At 48.7% G+C, this 23,751-nt stretch overlaps 1 protein-coding gene across 5 annotated transcripts; it reads left to right on the top strand.

Moving 5' to 3' along the window:
• Window positions 1-1,505: 1,505 nt before the first annotated feature.
• On the top strand, window positions 1,506-23,071 carry Neil2 (nei like DNA glycosylase 2). Of its 5 annotated transcripts, none has more exons than XM_008828089.3 (5): window positions 1,506-1,596; window positions 5,171-5,310; window positions 13,475-13,827; window positions 19,865-20,061; window positions 21,951-23,071. In XM_008828089.3, exons 2-5 carry the CDS (start codon window positions 5,173-5,175, stop codon window positions 22,247-22,249), a joined length of 987 nt encoding a protein of 328 aa, XP_008826311.1. In that variant the 5' UTR covers window positions 1,506-1,596; window positions 5,171-5,172; the 3' UTR covers window positions 22,250-23,071. The 5 variants fall into 5 exon arrangements, with proteins under 5 accessions (XP_008826311.1, XP_029416968.1, XP_008826310.1 ...); XM_008828088.3 differs by lacking the exon at window positions 1,506-1,596 and adding an exon at window positions 2,009-2,190; XM_008828090.3 differs by lacking the exon at window positions 1,506-1,596 and adding an exon at window positions 2,009-2,198.
• The last annotated feature ends 680 nt before the right edge of the window (window positions 23,072-23,751 follow it).

Raw genomic sequence — 23,751 nt, 5'->3', positions numbered from 1 at the left:
AGACCTTCCCAGAGTTTGCCAAAGGCCCTAGCTGACTTCCTGCAAAGTGCTGTCCTCCTTGCCCCGCCAAACACTAACAATATTTGTCTTTGAATGACCTATTATCACCTTTATTCTTTCAAATAAAAATTTAATACACAATACAAAATATGAAAAGTGAAAGCATATAGTAAGACTCCAAATAACAATACTGAAATAATGTAAAGTTAAAGCATCTCACTCTTCATTTTTATTTTATTTTTTTTAGGGAAAAGCCCAAGATAAGATGGATTCTACTAGACTTCTAGACTTTTTTTTTTTTTTTTGGTTTTTTTGAGAAAGGGTCTTTCTGTAGCCCCAGCTGTCCTGGAACTCACTATGGAGACCAGGGTGGCCTTGAACTCACAGAGATCCACCTGCCTCTGCCTCCTGAGTGCAGGGATTAAAGGTGTGCGCTACCACGCCCAGCTAGACTTTTTTTTATAAATATTTTATTTTTTATTTTACGTGTATGACTGTATTGCCTGCATGTAGGTAAGTGCACCAGTGTTATGCAATACCCACGCAGGACAGAAGAGGCTGTCGGATCACCTGGAACTGGAGACAGTTGTTAGCTGTCATGTGGGTGCTGGGATTCGAACCCGGGTCTTCTGCAAGAACAACCAGTGTTCTTAAAGGCTGAGCCATCTCTCCAGCCCCAGTACCCAACTCTTTAAAAACATTACAGGCCAAGCTGCTCAGTGTGGTGGCACACACCTTTAATCCCTGAACTTTTGAGGTAGAGACTGGCGGATCTCTGTGAGTCGGAGGCCAGCCTGGGGTTATATAGTTCCAGGTCAGCCAGGGTTATATAGTGAGACCTTGTTTCAAAATGCAAACAACAACAACAAAGTTAGCCTGGTCTTGGGTGGTTCAGGCCAAGACAGACTTTTCAATTTAACTTTCATTTCCTTCAGACCTTTCGTGTGTGTGTGTGTGTGTGTGTGTGTGTGTGTTAATTTTAGTTTTGTTTGGTGTGGGTTTGGGGGACTAGGATTCACTGTATATCCTAACCTCTCTGAGTAAACAGGCTAGCCTCAAACTCCTGGGTAATCTACCTCAGCCTCCCAAGTGCTGGGATTGCAGATGTGGGGCACCACACCAGGCCTGTAACTTTTTTTCTCTCTACCAGTCTCAGTGAGATGATAAACGTGCCTCACGTCCTCTACTAGCTCTTAACAGCCCGGGGCCCAGGCTTCCAGATCCCCTCCCTCGGGAGGAGCCTGCACCCCGCCGGGGCGCCTCAGGGGCTCACCCCAGGAGGAGCGCGCAGCACCCCTCCGAGGCCTCCAGCACGCCAGGATAGGACCTTGCAGCCTCCCATCCACCCCTGGGAGGATGCTCGGGTACCTGGGTGGCCGGGGAGAGATGGGGGAGGATGCTCCGGTTCTAGGGTGGATGCCCCGGTACCTGGGTGGCTCGGGAGAGTCCGGGGAGGAAGCTCCTCCTACGGTGGCCCGGAAGAGTCCGCCCACTCCGGGCGAGCCCCGCCTCCTGCGTCCCGGGGGCAGAGTTCCGCTCCAGCCGGGCAGGCTCCGGTGCACCGCTTAGCTGTATCCCGGGCCCGACTCCCAGCCGGTGAGTCCTCCCTGCCCGGGCTCGCAGACCAGCCTGGGCACGCACGGGTGGCGGGTGCACTCGCCACGCACGTGCACGTTGTCAGCACCTCTTTTCCTAGTGTGGAGAGTTAGTTTAAGCAGCATCTCCTAAGGACGCTCCCTGCCGGACCAATGCGGCTGTTTGTTGATCACGTGACCTGCTTTCCCCGGCCCTCGCGACCCTCCCCGCCCCTCCTCCCCTCTCGCTGTGCCTGGGGTTGGGAAAAGCAGTGGTTCTCCCGGGAGACCCCAGCGGGGCCCCCTCCTTCCCAGCCTGGCGACCTGGGCTGAGCAGGGCTGGGTTTGCATCTTTCTGCTAGGTTTTCCTCCTCGCCACCAAAAGACCCATGGGAAACGCCGCCAGGAGCTGAGAGTCGCGACCCTCCCCGCCCCTCCTCCCCTCTCGCTGTGCCTGGGGTTGGGAAAAGCAGTGGTTCTCCCGGGAGACCCCAGCGGGGCCCCCTCCTTCCCAGCCTGGCGACCTGGGCTGAGCAGGGCTGGGTTTGCATCTTTCTGCTAGGTTTTCCTCCTCGCCACCAAAAGACCCATGGGAAACGCCGCCTGGAGCTGAGAGGTTTTTAAGTGTGTGTGTGTGTGTGTGTGCGTGTATTGCATGCATGCATGTAAGTGCACCCGTGTCGTGCAGTGCCGGGGGAGGTCAGAAGAAGGTGTCGGATCCCCTAGAACGGGAGTTAGAGATGTGTGTGTGTGTGTGTGTGTGTGTGTGTGTGTGTGTGTGTGTATTGCATGCATGCATGTAAGTGCACCCGTGTCGTGCAGTGCCCAGGGAGGTCAGAAGAAGGTGTCAGATCCCCTAGAACGGGAGTTAGAGATGGTTGTTAGCCGGCATGTGGGTGCTGGGAACTGAACCTGGGTCCTCTGCAGGAGCAGCCAGTGCTCTTAACTGCTCAGCCATCTCTGCAGTCCCTGAGCTGAGAGATTTTAAAAACTATTGAATTTCTCTTTATTGCCACATGTGTGCAGGTTCCTGTGGAGGCCAGAAAGGGCGTGAGGGGTCAGATCCCCTGTAGCTGGGGTTACAGGCAGTTGTGAGCCCGCCTTACTGCTGGCATGAAGTCTTGCCCTCTGCAAGGGCAGCAAGCGCTTTTCACCGCAGAGTGGTCTCCAACCCTGAGCTGAGAGATTTAAGATTAAGGTGCATTGCAGAGACAGGCTTTTCCACAGCTTCTGTAGGAGGCCCAGAGGCCTCTGAGCTTAGCTGGTTAGGGCCAGCCATGCCTGAACACTTTCCAGTCCAGCGTTTTCCGTGGAATGTCCGAGCAGGAAAACTTATATTTATAAGAATGTGACTGAGACTCCAAGGCACAGTGGAGTTTAAGAGGAGCGTTTTTGAGAGGCTTGGGACTTAGTTCAGTTGGTAGAGTGCTTGCCTAGCGTGCAAGGTGTTCTGGGATTAAGCAGAAACAGAGTGGGGATGCCTGCTGTGATGCTGGCCTGTAATGCCCCACTCAGGAGATGGAGGCCATTCTCAGCTACATAGTAAGTTAGAGGCCAGCTGGAAAAAACAAAAAGAAAAATAGTTTTCTTGAATATATTGTAATAAAGCTGTAAGAATATGTGGGATTCTGGGGCACCCTGTCTCTTAATGTAAATTTTAAATGTTTTTAGCTGGGTATGGTGACTCACACTTAACAGTGGTAGCACCTGCACTTTGGAAATGGAAACAGGAGGATTGTTGAGGAGTTCAAGGCCAGCCTGAGCTACAGAGTGCGATTCTTTTTTAAACCAAACAGAATGTGTTTTAGAAACACAAATAATACCTACCACCTGCTGGATACCTCTGCTAATTTTCATTGTAATTTATGGAGCCTTGTGCTACTAAGTCTCAGGTGGTAGAGCCCTGAGTAAGAGGGTGGGGAACTCCTGCTTACTGAAGCCAGGATGCAGTCCCTCAGATGGGCTCATCCTGGTGGCTCTTGGTGACTGGATGATTGGGAACAGGGAGAGATGGGAGTCACAGGCTTTTACACCACTTCTCAGCCCTCAGGCACATTAATACTAAAGCTGATGATGGTCTTCCTGCATGGCTGGTGTCTGCACTTGTCCAAGTTCAGAGCTCTGCCTGCACTGGGGCCAGAAAGGTCACGCCATTCTTAGAGAAGAGGTCTCATAACTCTAGTGCACAGTAGTCCTACCCAAGGTGTTGTCCTGGGAGGGCCAGGTCCCAGTGAGAGGAAACCAGCAGTAGAGGGTTGGAATATCTGGGGGTGGGATGGGGAGAGAGGAGGACAGAGAGTGTGGTGAGTTAGGGGCCTAATACACCAGGCAAAATATAATGAGCAGGATGTGGTGGTGCATGCCTATAATCTCAGCACTCAGGAGGCTGAGGCAGGAGGACTACTGTAAATTTGAGGCCAGCCTGGGCTACATATACCAGTTCAGCCAGAGCCATATTATAGTAAGACTCAGTCTCAAAAAAACCAATAAACTTGCCGGGTGTGGTGGTGCATGCCTTTAATCCTAGCACTCGGGAGGCAGAGGCAGGAGGATCTCTGTGAGTTCAAGGCCAGCCTGGTCTACATAGTGAGTTCCAGGACAGCTGGGGCTACAGGGAGACCCTGCTTCAAAAAGACAAAAAAAAAAAAAAAAAAAAAAAAAAAAAACCAATAAACAAAAAATGGCTGACTACTAAGGTGTCCATGCCATTGAAATGGACAGTTGCCCTCTACATGACTAATGCTTAATGTGGGAAGAAATGTGATCCGCCTGGAAGAGAAACCCTTGCAAAGCTGGCCCTCACCTGCCCCAGTGGAGTCTGTCATCTGATTCCCCACCCCAGTCAGGCTCTGTTTGGGACATATATATATATGTGTGTGTGTGTGTTTTGAGGCAGTTTCCCTGTAGCCCTAGTTGGCCTGGAACTTATGGTCTAGCCTGGTCTCAGCCTCAATCTTGTAGCAGTCTGCCTGCCTCTGCCTCCCGAGTGACGGAATTAAAGGGATGCCACTATGCTGGATAGCTTTAGTTGTCAGCGTGACACACCTGGGTTGAGAGAGCCTCAACTGGTGGATTGCCTCCTTTGGACTGGCCTGTGGCCATGTCTGTGGAGCATTTTCTTGATTGTTGAGTGATGTGGGAGGGCCCAGTCCACTGTGGGCAGTGCCACCCCTGGGCACGTTGTCCTCTGTTGTGTAAGAAAGCAGGCCAGAGGAGCAAGCCAGAGTGTTCTGTCCTTTCTGTGAGTACTAGACAGCCATGCGAGGACTCCATGCAGTCCTCCTCTTTCAGTAGTGTTCCTCCATGGCCTGTGCTTCAGCTCCTGCCTCCAGGTTCCTGCCCTGAGTTCCTGTCTTGGGCTCCCTCAGTGATGAACTGTGACCCAGGAGATGAAGCCAAATAAACCCTTTCCTTCGGAAGTTGGTATTGGCCAGAGTGTTTTGTCACAGGAATAGAAAAGCTAGCTAAGACAGCCACCATCCCCAGCTCTGGGCACTTATTCTCCTAAAGTTGATGGCCCAAATTGGTTCCTTGGCGTGCCGTACTGAGAGAACCAAGCTGAGTCATTGGTCTCCCTTGCCCGTTTCTGCCCACAGGGATGCCAGAGGGGCCATCTGTGAGGAAGTTTCACCATCTCATTTCCCCCTTTGTGGGCCAGCAGGTGGTCAGGACAGGGGGCAGCAGTAAGAAGATGCCCCCTGCCACCCTCCAGTCTCTGTGGCTCCAGGATACCCAGGTGAGTTTGACATTCTGGGCCTTACTCAGGTGTGCTGGCTCCCTCACCATGTCCTCTGCCTCCCTTGGAGACATCCATCCAAGATTGTCCTGTCCCTTTTGTGAGCACTGGATAGCCATGTGAGGACTCCGTGTGGCCCTCCTCTTTCAGTTGAAATGTCACGGTGGACTGTGGGCAGTGAAGGGCGCACAGGCACACGCTGGAGACCCCCATGCATAGTCTGGAGAGCTCCCGACAGCTCTCTGTGTCTTACGTGGGGCTTTGCTACTCCCACAGTTCAGCTGGGAAGTAAGGAATAAAGGCCATTGAAGATCCAGGTTCAGACTTGCTCATCATCGTCCTGAGTGGGAGTCAGAATTCCTTCAGGGGGTTCAGGGGCTCCTGTGGACAGACCCTGCCTGTCTCTCTGGCCTTTGTCCTCAGCCTCGAGTCAGTCTTTACTCACAGCAGCTACCTGCAGCTCAGATTTTCCCTTTTTTCTCTCATCTCTGCCTTCCTCCCTCAGTTTACCATGGTCATTTTAGTCTCTCTTCTGGATTATGCTTAGCCATCTTGTCCTCTGAGAAGCTTGCTTTATGATGCCTGAGAAATGATTCTTCTCTGCTTCCAGAACATTCTGTTTCCTCGTGTTCTGCCCTTATTGCTGAGTCACTCCTTGTTGGAGAGACAGAAACAGGGCAAGGCTGTATCCCACTCAGTCTCGCATCCCTGTCACTTAGCCAGGCAACTGTACATAGGAGTCGTGAGGTGGATGTTTACACGGTAACACCTGGGCTCTGCTGCTACTTAGCTGTGTGATCTGGAACAAATTTTCAGTTTCATGGCTCTAAGTCTTAACTGTAAAATGAGGATAAAACATCTACTTGTTAAAACTCTTGTGAGAGTAGACTTTATACCTGGCATGAAATATGTATGTACTTGATAAACTGCTAGCTCTCTTTCACTTCATACACGCATGCACGCACGCACGCACGCACATACACACACTGTCCTCATACAGAATGATTCTTAAAGTGGAAGATGTCTCGTAACTCTTTTACCTGTAGCTAATATTTGGAAACTGAGGCTCAGGGTTGTCCAAGTTTAGGAGTCTGGGTCTTTCCACCTTTAGGCTTATGGCCTCTTCGTAGAGACTGTTCTGAAAGGTTTAAGTCCCTTGGTTCTGGTCTCTGTCACAGAATGGATTTGGAGACAGATGAGTGTGTGGCACGGAAGCTAGAGCTGGATTTGGAGCTGATTTCCTGGTAAACAAAGGCAGATATCTGTGTTGTGGGGCCCTGAGGAGGCTTAAGGATGGGCCTCTGGGAGCTCACTGGTGGTGATCGGCATCCCTCTGTTGGGTCCCCTCTCTTGAGGGATGCAGCTTTGGATTGGAAAGGAAAGAGCCATATCTTCATAGGAAAACTCTCCAGTATGGAAAATGGGGAGGATCGGAGCCCCCAGTGATGGCCTCAGCATAGAGGGAGAGGTTCTTATGGCCTGGAGGAGGTGGGACTTGGGGTGGACCTTGAAGGTTGGGTGAGATATATATATATAATTATTATATAATATATATTTTCATTCTCAAGGGGAGGAGAGAGGGTTGTTTTTTTTGGTAGCATGTGTGTACATGATCATGTGTGCACATGAGGCAGTGTACATGTGAGCCAGTGTGCATCTGTGTGTATGTGAATGTATGTGGAGGCTATAGGTTGACCCCACCACCTCACCCCAGCTAGAGGCCTCCCACCCTCAGTCTCATCTGGAGTCAGAGTGGATGGGATTCAGCAGGCTAGGTCCTGGCTGTGCCATGTATGTTACCATCCTGTTCTGCCTGCTGTTTTTCAGATGGGCATTGTGTCTCTCTCTTTGCTGGTGTGTGTGTCAAGCAAAACTTATACTTCAAGTTCAGCATCTGGTGTCACCACCTGTTCTCATGAATACATACAACATTCACGTGTGTGTGTGTGTGTGTGTGTGTGTGTGTGTGTGTGATAAACACTGCGTCTCTTTGCTGGGTGTGTGTGTGTGTGATGGGCGCTGCATCTCTTTACTGGGTGTGTATGTGTGATGGACACTGTGTCTCTTTGCTGCGTGTGTGTAATGGGCACTGTGTCTCATTGCTGGTGTGTGTGTGTGTGTGTGTGATGACACTGTGTCTCTTTGCTGGGTGTGGGTGTGATGGTCTCTGCTGGTGTGTGTATGATGAGCACCGTGTCTCATTGCTGGTGTGTGTGTGATGAGCACTGCGTCTCTTTGCTGGGTGTGTGTGTGATGGGCACTCCGTCTCTTTGCTGGGTGTGTGTGATGGGCACTGTGTCTCATTGCTGGTGTGTGTGTGTGTGTGTGTGTGTGATGACACTGTGTCTCTTTGCTGGGTGTGGGTGTGATGGTCTCTGCTGGTGTGTGTATGATGAGCACCGTGTCTCATTGCTGGTGTGTGTGTGATGAGCACTGCGTCTCTTTGCTGGGTGTGTGTGTGATGGGCACTCCGTCTCTTTGCTGGGTGTGTGTGATGGGCACTGTGTCTCATTGCTGGTGTGTGTGTGATGAGTACTGTGTCTCTTTGCTGGGTGTGTGTGATGGGCACTGAGTCTCTGCTGGTGTGTGTGAGATGAGCATTTCGTCTCTTTGCTGGGTGTGTGTGTGTGTGTGTGTGTGTGTATGTGTGTGTGTGTGTGTGTGATGGGCGCTGCGTCTCTTTGCTGGTATGTGTGATGGGCACTGCATCTCATTGTTGGTGTGTGTGTGATGAGCACTGCGTCTCTTTGCTGGTGTGTGTGTGATGAGCACTGCGTCTCTTTGCTGGTATGTGTGTGATGGGCACTGTATCTCGGTATGTGTGTGATGAGCACTGCGTCTCTTTGCTGGTATGTGTTATGGGCACTGTGTCTCGTTGGTTGTGGGCGCACGGGGATCTCGGAGCACCAGCTGTTGGGCGTGGCGCCGGTCTCGCTCGCGCCACTGGGGTGCGGTGGGTTGTCGGGTCTCTGCTGTGCAGGTCCCTGGCTCTCCGCGGCTACCGGGAGTTGGCGGCTCTGACGGCCGCTGTCAGCTGCCGGGGCGGGTTCCGTACCAAGCTGCCGGCGCTCCCTCTATGGACGCGATCCGTCGGCCACCGGGTCACGAGGGGAGGTGCAAGAACGGCGAAAGCAAGATCTTCGGAGTGGTTGTTTACGAAGGGACAGCCCCCTCCGGGGAGACTGAATCGTAGGCAGGAAGACACAGGACACAGCTCAGTCAGACTCAGTGGTACAGCTCGTGATACAGCTCCTTTATGCAGTGACTCAGCTCAGCTCCAGATCTTAGTCATTCAGCTCCGATTAATTAGGGGGAAACCAGGATATTTATAGTGTGGGGGCAGTAGCAAAAGCCTTAGTTGATAGGTGCTTTGTAGGATGCCCCATTTACATGTGGTGGTGGGCTTCTGCCATGCTGTCAGACATTGCCTGAAAAACCTGGCAGTTTCATGCCGGAGGACATGTATCTGTGATGGCTACTTCAAAGGTGAGTCAGGAAGAGAGTGGGAAGGCGCCCCGCTGACAAAGGGAGTGTCTGCATAAGAACGCCGAGCCGGCTTGCGGCTATCCGGACATGGAGAGACTACGACCTAGAACAGCAGGGGTCCCCAACAGTTGGTGTGTGTGTGATGAGCACTGTGTCTCTTTGCTGGGTGTGTGTGAGGGAACGGCCCTGTGCCTGCCCTGCTGGCTGTTTTGTGGGGAGTGGTGATAGCAGTGTCCACCTCCTCATATCAGGCTTTCTGCTGTCCCGTCAGCTGGGGATCTCCACACCTCCACTTTCTTCACAGTGCCCTGTGTAGGCTCACTCTCCACATACCACGTGGACCGTTGTGCCCTGGTGCTCACCACGCTTCTCTCCACGTTCTTGTCTCTATTTTGTATCTGTTTATTCCCTCTCACCTTCTGTCCCTCAGAACCTCCTTACTTCTTTCCTTGTCCTCTATTTTTTAATTAAATTAAAAAATTTGGGCTTTTTGAGACAGGGTCTCCCTGTAGCCCCAGCTGGCATGAAACTTGCTATGTAGACGAGGCTGGCCTTGAACTCACAGAGATCCGCCTGCCTCTGCCTCCCCAGTGCTGGGATTAAAGGCATGCACCACCACACCCGGCTTAAATTAAATATTTTTAAAAATTATTTTTTATGTATGTGAGTGTAATGCCTGCATGTGTGTAAGTACAGCCATGTTGTACAGTGCCCTCAGATGTCAGTAGAGGGCATTGGATTCCCCTGGAACTGGAGTTACAGGTGGTTGTTAGCTGCTGTGTAGGTGCTGGGAACCAAACCCAGGTCCTCTGCAAGAGCAGCTAGTGCTCTTAACCACTGAGCCATCTCTCTAGCCCCTAATTAAATTACTTTTGCAGGGGATTGAACTCAAAGCCTTGCACATGGTAGGCCAGCACTTGACCACTAAGCTGTGTATGTATCGCTGGCTCTTCATTTATTTGTTTGAAACAGGTACTCATGTAGCCCAGGCTAGGCTAGAATTCAATGTGTAACTGAGGATGATCTTGGACTTTGATCCTTCTGTCTGCAGCTCCCAAGTGCTGGGATTACAGGTGCACATTACCACACCCAATCTCTATATTTTTTATGTGTATGTGTGTGATGTATGCATGTATGTGTATATGTATATTTGAATGTGTCTGTGTGTATGTGTGCAGGTGTATGTATGCGTGTGTATACGTGCATGTGGGAGTCTGACGTTGATACCAGATATCTTCCCCAGTTGTTGTCCACCTTTTTATTGAGCACAGTCTCTTGCCTAACCCAGAATTCCCCATTCCAATTAGTCTGTAGTTCGCTTGTCCCAGGGATCCCTTGTTGGTAATGCTTAACAAAATGTACCATCTTAACCAACTTTCTAGCAGGGTGTGGCTCAATAGTTAAGTATCTTCACCTTGTCAAATAGCTTCCTGGAAGCTTTCTGTCTTTCCCATCTGAAGTCCTCAGCAGCTGTTCAGTAACTGTTCCCTCTTCTCCCCCAGCTACTGGCACCTCCATTCTACCTTTGTCTCTGAAGGTGACTCTCTGCCTCTTAGTGAAGCCATGCAGGACTGCGTTCTTATACTTGGCACCTCTCCTTTAGCCAGCATCTCTGCCAGGTGTGGCATCTCCTTCCTAAGGCCCAGTGATCTTCCATGTTATGGAGTGTGTTCTGTTTATTCCTCAGTCATTAGTGGGCCTTTGGCTGCCTCCACTTTTCAATGTTAAGTGCCTAGAGGGACAGAGGGAGTCTTAGTCACCTGTGTGCACCTGGTAAGTTGAGTTAGCAGTGAAGGGACTGCAGTGTCACCTGAACCTAAAGACTAGAAATGTCCACAGTTGGAGAGGCTCCGAGGATGTCCTCACCAGGATTTTTGACTTGTGGCTATTTTGACCCTGCAGGGCATTTCACACACACGCACGCACACACACACACACACACACACACACACACACACACACACACACACACACAAATTTTTTTGGTCTCCCTGTAGCTCCAGCTGGCCTGGAACTTATTTTGTAGACCAGGTTGGCCTTGAACCGTACCTCTGCCTCCCAAGTGCTGGGATTAAAGGCGTGAGCCACCATGCCTGTCTTGACAGATATTTTAATCAGAATCATTTCATTGAGCACAAATTTATACAAAAAAGTATTTTCTAGAGCAAATCCTAATATGTCCACTTGATTCCTTGCTCATTTATTCTTAATTTAGTTCCCATATGTGGTAGAGAGTAATCTGTGCTCAGATTTGTGGCTAACTTATTCTGGGGCTGTTCAAGCAGGTGATGCTTTTAGGGAAGAGGATTTCCAGAGACCTCCACAGGACTTGTTTTTTACTAGCTCACAAGCTGGGGACCGTGGCAGAGCAGCAGCCTATGACACCTCTGATGTCAGAAAGGTGGCAGCACATTTCTAGCACCGTGTCACGGGACTTGGCTGTTGAGAGCTTGCCTGGGTTTCTGCTATGCAGCGCTTCATCCTGGAGTCCAGGTGTGGCGTGTGCAAGGTTCCAGGGACTCACAACAGGAAAGCAGAGGACAGCAACGCAGCTGTGACAGTTCAGTACGTTTCCCATTTTCATTTTCTTTTACTGAAATAATTTTCCTTGAGATATGGTAAATCTTTGACTTCGTATATTATGGTTTGGTTCAGTGATCAAGTTTTGTGTCAAAATTTAATGTTTATTGCTTATAGTGTCAATTTTTGTTTGGTGGTTTGATTTTTAGAGATACGGTCTAGGCTGGCCAGGAACTCTTTTTTTTTTTTAAGGAAAATTTTAAATTTTATTTTATTTTGTGTGCGTGCACGCGTGCGTGCGTGTGTGTGTGTATCTGTGAGCATGCATGCCATGGTGTGCATGTGGCAATCGGGACAGTTTGAAAGAGTGGTCCACTTCTTCCACCATGTGATCACGAAGATTGAACTCAGATCACCAGGCTTGGCAGGCACCTTTACCCGCTAAGCCTTCTTGCCAACCCAGATCTTGAACTCTTTTAAAAAAAATTTTATCTATCATTTTTATTTTTTATGTATGAGTGTATTGCCTACATGTGTGTAAGTGCACCTATGTCATGCATTGCCCCCGAGGTCAGAAGAGGGCATTGGATACCCTGGAACTGGAGTTATAAATGGATGGTTGTGGATACTGGGAATTGAACCCAGGTCCTCTGCAAGAGCAGTCAGTTCTCTTAACCGCTGAGCCATCTCTCCAGCCCTATGAACTCTTCTTTAAAATTTTTTATTGATTTGTTTTTACAAAATTTCACACAATATATTTAGACCCCCTCCCTTACCTGCCCTCCACTTGATTTCATGTACTCTGTCCTATATATTAAGATCTATCGAGCCAGGTTTGTGTCCCCGAATGCCCTATGGTGTGGGTCCATGCACTGAACTCTGGTTAACCTATCTAGTGTCATATCCTTAAAGAAAACTGGCCCCTCCTCTCCCAGCAGCTCTCGGTTGTCAGAAGTTCCTCTGCTAAGGTTGGGATTTCTTTCCCACCTCCCCACGTCTATGCTGGGAATTCTGTATGACTTGAGCTTACATGGGACTTTGATGCTGTCACTACTGATGTGAGTTCATATGAGTTAACTTCCCAGCTGTCAAAAAAACTCTGCTTCCTTGTGGTCATCCACCACCTCTGGCTCTTACAATCTTTCTGTCTCCTCTTCTGCAATGATCCCTGAGCCTCGGGTGATGCAGGTTCAATATGGGTGTCCTGTTTGGGGACAAGCGCTCTGCAGTCTCTTAGTCTCTGCACTTTGACCAGTTGTGACTGAGTTAATCACCCTCTGCTGCATGACGGAGTTTCTCTAGTGAGAGTTGAGAAACACATTAGTATTCTTTGTGCCCCCCTGTTCCACCATGTTCCCTGAGCCTTAAGTGTAGAGGTTGCATTATAGATGTGTCAGTTAGGGTTGGGCACCTCACAACACTTATTCTCTGTGTGTGACCAGCTGTGGAACTTTGTAATAGTCTCCATCTGTTGTAAAAAGAAGCTTCTTCAATGAGTGGCGAGGGGTACACTTGACAGACTCACAGGGAACTCTAGCAGCTCATCCCAGCCTGATTGTGGAACAGGAAGATCCGGATCTCGAGCTCTTGATCCTCTTGCCTCAGCCTCCCAAGTGTGGGGATTACAGGTGGAAGCCCCCATGCTATCAGATTATACTTTGGTCATGTTTTTCTGTTTGTTTTTGAGTTCTCTTGTGGTTGTTGCTTTGGCCAGGTCCAATTTGCTAGGGGCAGGGGATGCTCCTGGATTTTACTGTGTTCTCTTTTAGCTGTGTGCTCATGCCATGTGCATGCATGCTAATTCATGCTAGCCTAGAAAAATGCATCATGAATTACATGAAAGAATAACTGTGTTTATCTTTTAGCAAGTCTCTGAATCTTTAGGAACAGGTCTCCAGTATTCTGGGTGTACTTGATGTCTGATGTAGGCCTGTCTCATGGCTAATCTGATTCCCCCAGTTGCTTCTAGGTCTTTTGAACGCTCTACACCAACTGGTCACATCACTGGAACAAAAGATCAAAGGCAGGGAAACCTTCCCTTTTGGTGGTTTGGTGATACTTTGGGTGCGGAGAAGGAAGCAGTCTGTCATTAGGTAACTGAAGCCTTCGGGCCCTGTCTGGGTCTCTAGAGGCTTAATTCATGCTCATTTTTTGCTAGGTGCATGGAAAAAAATTATTCCTTCGCTTCAATCCTAATGAAGAGATGGAACCACCTGGTAGGAACCCACCGCCAGAGCCTCTTGAAGGAGGAGCATGGCTAGAAGAGGCCGTGTGTACAGAGCCAGTCTCCGTTCCCAATGCCCAGGAAACCTCTACACGCCCCTCTGGATCTGGGGAACCCATTCCCAGAGGATCAGATAGCCCTGATGATCTTGGGGGCCACAGCCCTGCAGCAGGTGCCCAGAAGTGGCTGGAGGTCAGGTTCGGTTTGTTTGGCAGCATCTGGGTGAACGAGTTCTCTAGAGCGAAGAAAGCTAACAAGAGAGGTGACTGGAGGGACCCTGTGCCGAGGTAATGGTGTGACATGTGCAGGCATCCTTGTGGGGTGTCCAGTGGTCACGGCCCCACTGTGGCAGGGAATGGTACTAGGCTGTGGAGTCATACTCAGAGGAACGTCCAGACCTTCCTGTCCAGGAGGCACAAGGCAATGTCATATTCATCCTTAATGGAAACCAGACTATGCACCGTAGACTGTGTAAAGTAGACCGTGTCAACTTAACGCTTGAGGGTGGGCAGTCTCGGAAGAACAGTTTATGTCTGGGCTCTTAGTGCACTGAACTTAGGGACAGGGTTTTCCCATTTTTTAAATTTGTGAACATAGAGAAAATGTTTGTACATAAAGCTTTAGGATTATTTCCTCAGAGTCAATTCCCATTTGCTGGTAGAAGAGAATGAATATTCTTATGACTGGTTTTGTTCAATTCTTCCTAGGATTGGGTTGTTAGCGTAACTGATGGCAACTAAAAAATCACTTATGTGTGAGTGTGTGCAGTAGGCATGGACGTTAATGCAAGTGTGTGTATACAACAGGCATGGACATTAATGCAGGTGTGTGTATACAACAGGCATGGACATTAATGCAGGTGTGTGTATGCAATAGGCATTAATGCAGGTGTGTGTATACAACAGGCATGGACATTAATGCAGGTGTGTGTGTGCAATAGGCATGGGCGTTAATGCAGGTGTACGCATACTGCAGCACACCTGTAGAGGTTAGAGGGCAACTTTTGAGAGTCAGTTCTCTCCTACTTCGGGTCCTGGGGAACTGAACTCAGGTTAGGCATGCACAGTGTACTAATTACTTCTCTGCTGTTGCGATAAAACCCTAATACCAAGGCAGATTATAGAAGGGAGAGTTTATAGGGCTCACCACTGTTCTAGAGGGATAAGAATCCATCAGTCAAGAGAGGCGTGGTAGGAGGCAGCCAGAGCAGAAGCTGAGAGTTAGCATCTTCAAGCAGGTACAGGAAGCAGAGAGAGAAACTGAAAGTTGGGGCAAGGCTGGGAACTCTCACATCCACCCCCAGTGACTCCCAGACCTCCCAAACAGCACCACCAGCTGACCAGCTATTCAAATACTTGGAGCCTGTGGGGGACACTTCTCATTTTAACCACCACGTCCCACTCCCTGGCCCCTGTTAGCCCATGCTATCATAATGCAAAATGCACTTAGTCGAATTTCAAAAGTCCCCATAGTCTTTCACAGTTTCAACACTCTTCAGAATTCCAGAGTCTCTTCTGAGACTCAGGGCAATCTCTAACTGTAACCTCTGTAAAATAAAAAAAGACAAACTGCATACTCCCAACATACACAGAATACACATTCCGATTCCAAAAGGGAGGAGCGGGGTTGTCTTAGTTTATTCTTCATTGCGTTGACAAAATACTCTGACCACTACCAACTTGGGGAGAGGAAATGGTTTATTTAGCTTACATATTTTGGGTCACAGTTCATCCGGGAGCCCAAGGTAGGAGGAACTCAGGGCAGGAATCTGGAGGCAGGAGCTGGAGCACATGCCATGGAGGAATGCTGCTTACTGGCTTGCTCCCCTGGCCCCTGCTCAGCCTGCTCTCTTATCCAACACAGGCCCATCCACCCAGGGGGGGCACCACCAACAGTGGGCTGGGCCCTCCCACATCACTCAACAATCAAGAAAATGCCCCACAGACATGGCCACAGGCCAGGCCAATGGAAGAAATTCCCCAATCGAGGCTCCCTCAACCCAGGTGTGTCAAGTTGATACTAAAGCTATCCAGCACAGGGGACATAGTAAAATAATGAACCAAAACAAGACCGAAAACCAGCAGGGCAAACACCAAATCCTACCTGTCTGGTACTTAGATGGCTCAGCCCCTCAGCTCTGTTGCCTGCAAAATGCACCTCTGTCTTGGGCTTGTACCAGTCCCTGTACGCAGCTCTTCTTGGCAGAGGTCTCATGGCTCCGGCATCTCCAGTCTCTTAGCATCTCCTCTACAAACCAGGCTTGATCTTTCAGCTGCATGCAGTGGCCTCTCGGAGCCTCTTGGCCTCCCAGGGCCACCTCCTCACAGGGACTTCTCTGCTGCCTGGCCCCAATAGCTCTCTGAAACCATGGAGAAAGAATCTGTGACCCTCTTGCTCTTGTATCTTTCATGTCTCTAAAACTAGCATCGTGTGAATGACACTGCCTAGTTAGGCTGCAAGCCTGAGATGGGCCTTGGCCCCTTGGACCACATTTGCAGCTTCTTTTGTATGTTGTAGTTTTCTAGGAGCAGAAACCTCCTTAGACCATTTCCTTTTCACAAGTTGGAAGCTTAGTTGGGTAGGGGGGGCGTCTTGCCCTGAGAGTACTCTTTCCATTATTTGGTGCAAATCTGGAGGAGTCCCCACAATGGCTCTAGTCTTAAAAATGGAGCCTCTCTTCCAGAACACCTTGGCTCCCTTGGCCCCAACATTAAACTTACTAGTTCTGTTTTTCTCTCCAAACTGTACATTGTGTATTTCTTTCTGACCCATTTGTTCTTTTTCATTATAAATCTGCATCGTATTCACCATCAATAACCACACTGTAGATTCAGCATTAGGCTGTCTAAAATTTCCTTCAAAGCAATTGGTCCATTACTTGTTAATTTAGCCTCAGGCAAGTTCTTAGGCCCCAAGCAGATGGCAGCCAGATTCTTTGCCAAAATGTCCAAGTTGCTATTTAAGTCTTTATTTCCATCTCCCTCAGCAACATCATAAGCTGGGCCTTTACTAGAACAGTCCATTAAGCCCTGTTTACGGCATTCAACCACTTTTCTAGTTCAAACTTCCAACGTCTTCCACATGCCTCCAAAAAGCAACATGGTTAGGTTCTTCACAGCAATAGCCCTGTTACCAACTTCAGTTTAGTTAACTTTCTGTTGCTGTGATAAAACACTCTGACCAAAACCAACTTGGGGAGGAAAAGGTTTATTTGGCTTGCAATTCACAGTCCATCATCAAGGCTGGAACTCAAGGCAGGAACTTAGAGACAGAAACTCAAGCACAGACCATGGAGGAACACTGCTTTCTGACTGTTCTGTCCTGTGCTTAGCCTGCTTTTTTCTTTTCTTTTCTTTTCTTTTCTTTTCTTTTCTTTTTTGAGTCTTTTTGACACAAGGTCTCCCTGTAACCCCAGCTAACCTGGAACTCACTACATAAACCAGGCTGGCCTCGAACTCACAGAGATCTGCCTGCCTCTGCCTCCCAAGTGCTGGGATTAAAGGTGTGCACCACCATGCCCCAGCCTCAGCCTGTCCAGCAGTGACCAGAGGTGACACTGCCCACAATGGGTTGGGCCCTCCCATATCAATTAGCAATTAAGGAAATGCCTCATAGACATTGCCACCAAACACATGACAAGTGCTTTTATCTGCTGAGTCATCTCACCAGCCCAGGGCTAACTAGCAATCCTTTTGAAGCTTTTGGATACAAAGTCTGGTAGCCTGTGGTGGCAGGATTATTTCTAGGCTAGCATGTATCCGTTGAGTGTGTTAATGAAGCATTTTGGCATTTGAGATTTTCTTTTTAAATTTTATGTGTATGAGTGTATTGCCTGCATGTGTGTAAGTACACCAGTGTCACCCTGGAATTGGAGTTATGGACGATTGTTAGGCGCTGTGTGGGTACTGGGAATCAAACCCAGGTCCTCTGTAAGAGCAGTCAGTATTCTTAACCACTGAGCCATCTCTCCAGCCCCACATATGAGAGTTTTTTGCACTTTATGTAGTCAGTAGTCACTTGTAACTTTCCTACTCACTAAAGATTTCCCCTTCTAGGGGCTGAAGAGATGGCTCAGCAGTTAAGAACGCTGACTGTTCTTGCAAAAGACTCGGGTTTGAATCTCAGCACCCACATGGCACCTAACAACTGTCCGTAACTCCATTTCTAGGGGATCTGACAGCCTCTTCTGTCCTCCACGGGCATTGCGTGACACAGGTGCATTTACCTATGTGCAGGCAATACACGCATACACATAAAATTTAAAAAAAAAAATCCCCTCTACTAAGAGTCCCACAATTATTCTGTTTTATAAATTTTATGGGTTGTTCTGTTTTGTGGTGCTAGGGATTTTTGCTAATCAAGTGCTCTAGAATTGAGCTACATCAACCTTTAAAAATATTTTTATGACATTTACTTATAGTGTGTATACGTATATGTGTGTGGGCACACGTGTCATGGTGTATGTGGAGGTCAGAGGTCAACTTGTAGGTGCTGTTCTTCTCCTACCGTGTAGGCTCTGGAGATCGAACTCATGTTGTCAGGCTTGATGGTAGGCGCCTTTCTTTACTGGCTGAATCATCTCACCAGCTCTGACAATTAAATTTAAGAAAAAGGGGGACTGGTGAGATGGCTCAGTGGTTAAGAGTACTAGCTGCTCTTGCAGAGGACCTGTGTCTGGTTCCCAGCACCCACATGGTGGCTAACAACCATCTATAATTCCAGTTCCAAGGGACCCGACACCCTCTTCTGGTCTCCATGGGCATTGCATGACATGGGTGCACTTATGTGTAGGCAAAACAGTCATATACGTAAAATTAAAATAAATACATTTTAAAAGTTAAAAATATTTTTAAAAGCCAGGTGTGGTAGCGCATGCCTTTAATCCCAGCACTTGGGAGGCAGAGGCAAGTGGATCTCTGTGAGTTCAAGGCCAGCCTGGTCTTCATAGTAAGTTCCAAGACAGCTGGGGCTACAGGGAGACCCTGTCTCAGAAAGACCAAAAAAAAAAATTTTTTTTTAAAAGAAATATTGCTGGGTTACTCTAGGGCAAGAGTCTTCCTGTGTAGCCTAGGCTGGCCTTGAATTCCTAATCCCCCTGTATCAGCCTCTTGAATGCTGGGGTTTTAGGTGTATGCCATAGTGCCTAGCTCCTGGCTTTTCTGAAGTGGCCTCTGCCCTTCCCTGGTCCACTAACTAGGTGAGACACATGGAGTCAGGTTCTCTGTCTTGGAGTGGAGACAGCTCTCGTCAGATTAGCTGCCCCTACAAGGTATCCCATTATTTCCTTATCAAAGTGTGTGAGGTTTCTTTTCTGCCCTTAGCATCCAAGAGGCCAGGGTTGTGTGTGTAGGAATGTGTTCTTGGGCAGCTGGCCTGAGACTGAAATGGGACCTTCATCTTCCTTACTAATGAGCCCATCTCCTTTTCTAAGTAGCCACTCACCTGAATTTAGACCTTGCTGATTTCCAGGTTTCCTTCAATCAACATGCATTGCTGTAATATAATCAGAAAAAATGTATATGGATGTTTTATTTAAATTATTCCATTTGTTCCCAAGATGTTTAGGTGTCTGACAGTCATCCTTTTTCTTTTGAGACCTTAGTGTCCCAGGTTGATCAACACTCGTACAGACTGTTGATGTGCAGATGACCTGACTTTAGAGTAGAAGCTGTATGTATGTGTGATCTGTCCAATGGTAGTCATGTGTAAATATGACCTGTTGTACTGGACAGCTTCACTTGTCAGCTTGACACACCTGGGTGGAAGGAACCTCAACTGAGGAATTTCCTTGATTGGATCGGCCTGTGGCCATGTCTGTGGTATATTTTCTTGATTGTTGAGTGATGTGGGAGGGCCCAGCCCTCTGTGAGTCATGCCACCCCTGGGCAAGTTGTTCTGTATTGTATAAGAAAGCAAGCTGAGCACAGGCCAGGGGAGCAAGCCAGTAAGCAGCATTCCTCCATGGCCTGTGCTCCAGCTCCTGCCCTGAGTTCCTGCCTTGGCTTCCCTTGATGATGGACTGTGTGCTATAAGCCAAATCCTTTCCTCCCCAAGTTGTTTTTGGTCAGTGTTTTTAACACAGCAATAGAAAGCTAACCAGAACACCTGTAATATAACCATTGTGTGTACACATGACCTGATTATACAGTGCTACTTGAATGATGATGTACACTGATAATTGTTTGCATGTGTATACTGTGTGTGCACGTACTGATTGCACAGTGGTCACTGTATACGTGTGAATTGATTATACAGTGGTAGTTGCACTGTGCGATCTGACTGTATGTGAAAACTCTGAATGTGTGATCTCTTCTGTCTTCTCAGGCTGGTCCTGCACTTCGGTGGTGGTGGTTTCCTGGCATTTTATAATTGCCAGATGTCTTGGAGCCCTCCCCCAGTGGTTGAGCCCACCTGTGACATCTTGTCTGCAGAGTTCCATCGAGGACAGGCCTTGGAGGCTCTGAGCCGGGCTCAGCCTGTGTGCTACACGCTTTTGGATCAGAGATACTTCTCAGGGTTAGGTATGACCGATGGGTCAGGGAGGAGCCTCACAGAGTTGCTTAATGGAAAAGTCACTCATCTGTAGAGCAGTCACAAGACTTGAGGACTCCCATCCCAGTTGTGCCTGCACTGTTGGTTTTGAGACTTTGGATTAGGCAGGTCCTCACTTCTCTGAGCACTCATATCCTGATAGGACTGTCATTTGTGAGCCTCTTGGTGATACATTATAGAATGTGACCTTCTAATAGGCAGGGGTAATCTCTGTACACTGGCATCCTCTAATTCATGTAGGAGGCCCTGGGTTAGGATGTTCTGGGAACAGAAGTCCTGCCAGTCATTAGGAGAAAGGAAGGAGTGCTTCTGCTAGTGTGTGCTACCCTTGGACAATGGAGCTTCCTGCTGTCAAAAGCTATGCAGGAGTCAGGTCAGCTCCAGGTTCTTAGAAGCCATGAGAAAAAGCAGATCTCTGCTCTGGAGACTCAAGCGGTGAAGCTAAGCATTCCCAGGTAGGAAGAAGAGCTAGATTTGGAATATGTGTAATGGCTAACTAGCTGGCCCAGGAGGGCATGTAGTTCTTGGTACCAGGTGGGCAGATGTTCTTTTTACCCACAACTGACTGCTGATGCCATCCGTCTGTGTTGACAAAGCTGCAGCATGGTGACATACACCTTGATCCCACCACTTGAGTGAAGGGAGGAGGATCAGGAGTTCAAGACCAGCCTCAGTTACATAGTGAGTTTGAGGCTAACTAACCTGGATTACACAAGACCTTGTCTCCAACGAAGATTGTTGCTAGGGGTGGTAGCATCCACCTGTAGTGCCAGCACTTGAGACGCAGAGGCAGGTGGTGAGTTCGAGGCCAGCCTAATGTGTATAGTGAGATCCTGTTTCAGAAAACTAAAAAGGGAAAAAATAGATTGAGACGGACATAGTGGTGCATGTCTTTAATCCTAGCACTTTGGTGGCAGAGCAGGGAGATCTCTCTGAATTTGAGGCCAGCCTGGTCTACATAAATTCCTATCTAGCCAGGTCTACATAGTGAGACCCTGTCTCAAAAACAAACCAAAAACAAAGACAAAACATTGTGAAGCACCTAGCAGAGATTAGAAAAAGCCCTGCATGGAGGTTAGGAAGAGAGAAAGGTATTGATTCTGGAAGAAGGGGTCAAGGCTCACTTCAGAGAATGAGGCCGGAGTAGGAAAAGCAATGCCTCTTAAACTTTCTATAGAACACTCATCGTGTTTGATGTTGTGATTACTTATACTTACTGAGTATTCTATATATGAGGTACTATTTTTCTTCCATGCTAGAGAATGAGCCCAATCCTAGACAAGCATTCTGTCACTGAGCCACACCCTTAGCATTGTTTGAATCTTTGTTTACTGTTCATCAGAATCAGATGAGGGCTGGGTGTGGTGGTCCACACCTTTAGTCCCAGCACTCCCTGAGGCAGAGGCAAGCAGATCTCTCTGAGATCAAGGCCAGCCTGGTTTACATAGTGAATTTCAGGCCATCTGGGGCTACAGGGTGCTCCTGTCTCAAAAATTCAGAAGAGAAAAAACCAAATCACATGAGGGATGCCTATATTACAGATTCAAAACCTGAAGTTTAGAGAGGCTAAGGAATTCACAAGGGCCTCATAGGAGGACGTGGTTGAGGTGAAATTCAAATTCAGTCAGGGATAGGGCCTTCGTTACAGCCTGTGTTACACTCTGCACAACAGCCTTCCAGTAAGCAAGGGCTGAGTCAGCCCTGAGAGGGGCCCGCAGAAGTCTAGCTTGTGGCTGTTGTCAGGTCTGCCTAACGCATCCTGCTGCTGTCACACTAATCCAGTTGCTCTGTTTACTTCTGGGTGGTTCCAACGTGGAATGTCTTTCCTGCCTTCATCTTCTCTCTGCTTTGTTTTCAGGGAACATCATCAAGAATGAAGCCTTGTACAGAGCAGGGATCCATCCCCTCTCTCTGGGTTCACTCCTGAGTTCTTCCCGTCTGGTGGCCCTCGTGGATCACGTGGTAGAGTTCAGTGTAGACTGGCTTCGGGACAAGTTCCAGGGCAAGGAACGGCACACACAGATCTACCAGAAGGATCAGTGCCCTGCAGGGCATCAGGTCATGAAGGAGATGTTCGGGCCTCCAGGTGGATTCCAGAGGCTCACCTGGTGGTGCCCGCAATGCCAGCCCCAACTGCCATCCGAAGAGTACTCCTAAAATGCTTGGCCTTCTCCATGGGACTTTAGCCTTGGGGACCCAGATGCCTGTGTGTCCTGAGAGGAGGGTGTGGGCAGGGATGGGATTAGAGGCTAGGGATAGTCTGGAGGTATCACTGGATTATGCCTTAGGCACAACCATCACAAGGGTAGATGGTTACCTTTTCTAGTTCAGTTAGGGTTTTTGTGGTTTTTTGGTTTTTTTGTTTGTTTGTTTGTTTGTTTGTTTGTTTGTTTTGTTTTTTTGAGATAGCAAGTTCCAGGCCAGCTGGGGCTGTGTAGACCAGGCTGGTCTTGATCTCACAGAGGTCCACCTACCTTTGCCTCCTGAGTTCTAGGATTAAAGGTGTGCACCACCATGCTTAGTTTAGTTCAGTTAATTTGATATAATCCCACTCACCAAGGTGTCAAAATCCTCACACTGGGCTGGGAAAACCCGCTCTGAGGGATTGCACCTGTGGGGAACAGCTGGGCTGGGCTGCCAGGCCACTTTTCAGGTAGTTTGCTGTGTTTTGGAAACTGGTCCATTTAAGGTCCTCTGTTTTCTTGCCTCTTCTCCCTGGAAGGACCAAGGATGAGGGCGGAGCCGCAAGAAGGTTGTGCTGCCCAGCTTCCTGCCCCATGCTTTCCATTGTCTGGAGACTCCAGGGTGGACAGGGAGGTGTGCCCAGTGGTGTGATGAAAAGCTGCTGGTTTACTCCTCTGCTGAGTATTTGACTTGATGTTTGAACAGTTCAGGTGTCCCATCTGGTTGTCAGCAGCACCTCTGTGAACGAGAACAGTGATTGAAAATAAAGCTCTGTGTTATTTCCTGTCACCTTCATTTGGCAGCAACGGCTTCCTGTTTTGTGGTGCTGGGATGAAACCCAGGGCTTGTGCTAGGCAAGTGCTGTGCTGCCTGGCTACATTCCAGACTAGCAAAGGTCTTAATGCACAAATGCCTTCACCCTTTGTGATGGTGGCCTCAGGGGCTTGCTGGGTTGGCCTGATGACTCCTCTCCTAGGATCAGGGTCTCAGGAGGGGAGTGCATACCTGCCCTTCTGCTTGGGGTGAGCAGAGACGGCCCTTCTTGTCTGTTGATCTCCGCTAGCAGAAGATGGTGATTTGTGAGAAACACTGAAAACAGTGGAAGTTGTTTTAGGCTTACTTTTACTACTGAATAGCAGACTCATGTGATACTCTAGATGAGCTGAGTGGTACTGAGTGCTCACCCCACACTGAAGGCTCACCCCACACTGGAGGCTCCCCACACTGGAGGCTCCCCACACTGGAGGCTCACCCCACATTGAAGGCTCATCCCATATTGAAGGCTCACCCCACATTGGAGGCTCCCCACACTGGAGGCTCACCCCTCACTGGAAGCTTACCCCACACTGGTGTCACCTAGTGTGAGGACTTTCCCTTGTGTGCTTTCCTACTCCAGATACTGCTTAACCCTTGTGCATAATCTACAGAATAACCTCTGGAGACTGCACTGATTTTCAAAAAGATTTATTATTTTT

This window comes from Nannospalax galili, unplaced genomic scaffold (genome assembly GCF_000622305.1).
Source record: "Nannospalax galili isolate Female #2095 unplaced genomic scaffold, S.galili_v1.0 scaffold612, whole genome shotgun sequence".
NCBI lineage: Eukaryota > Metazoa > Chordata > Mammalia > Rodentia > Spalacidae > Nannospalax > Nannospalax galili.
Note: the sequence above shows the minus strand (reverse complement) of the source record. Positions and strands in the feature narration are given on the sequence as shown.

Excerpts from the sequence above, each read along its gene's own strand:
- Neil2 (XM_008828087.3), top strand. The coding sequence starts at position 3,077 with ATGCCCCACTCAGGAGATGGAGGCCATTCTCAGCTACATA. Across the intron at positions 13,828-19,864 it reads TGGAGGGACCCTGTGCCGAG|GCTGGTCCTGCACTTCGGTG; the intron begins GTAATGGTGTGA and ends CTGTCTTCTCAG. Across the intron at positions 20,062-21,950 it reads GAGATACTTCTCAGGGTTAG|GGAACATCATCAAGAATGAA; the intron begins GTATGACCGATG and ends CTTTGTTTTCAG.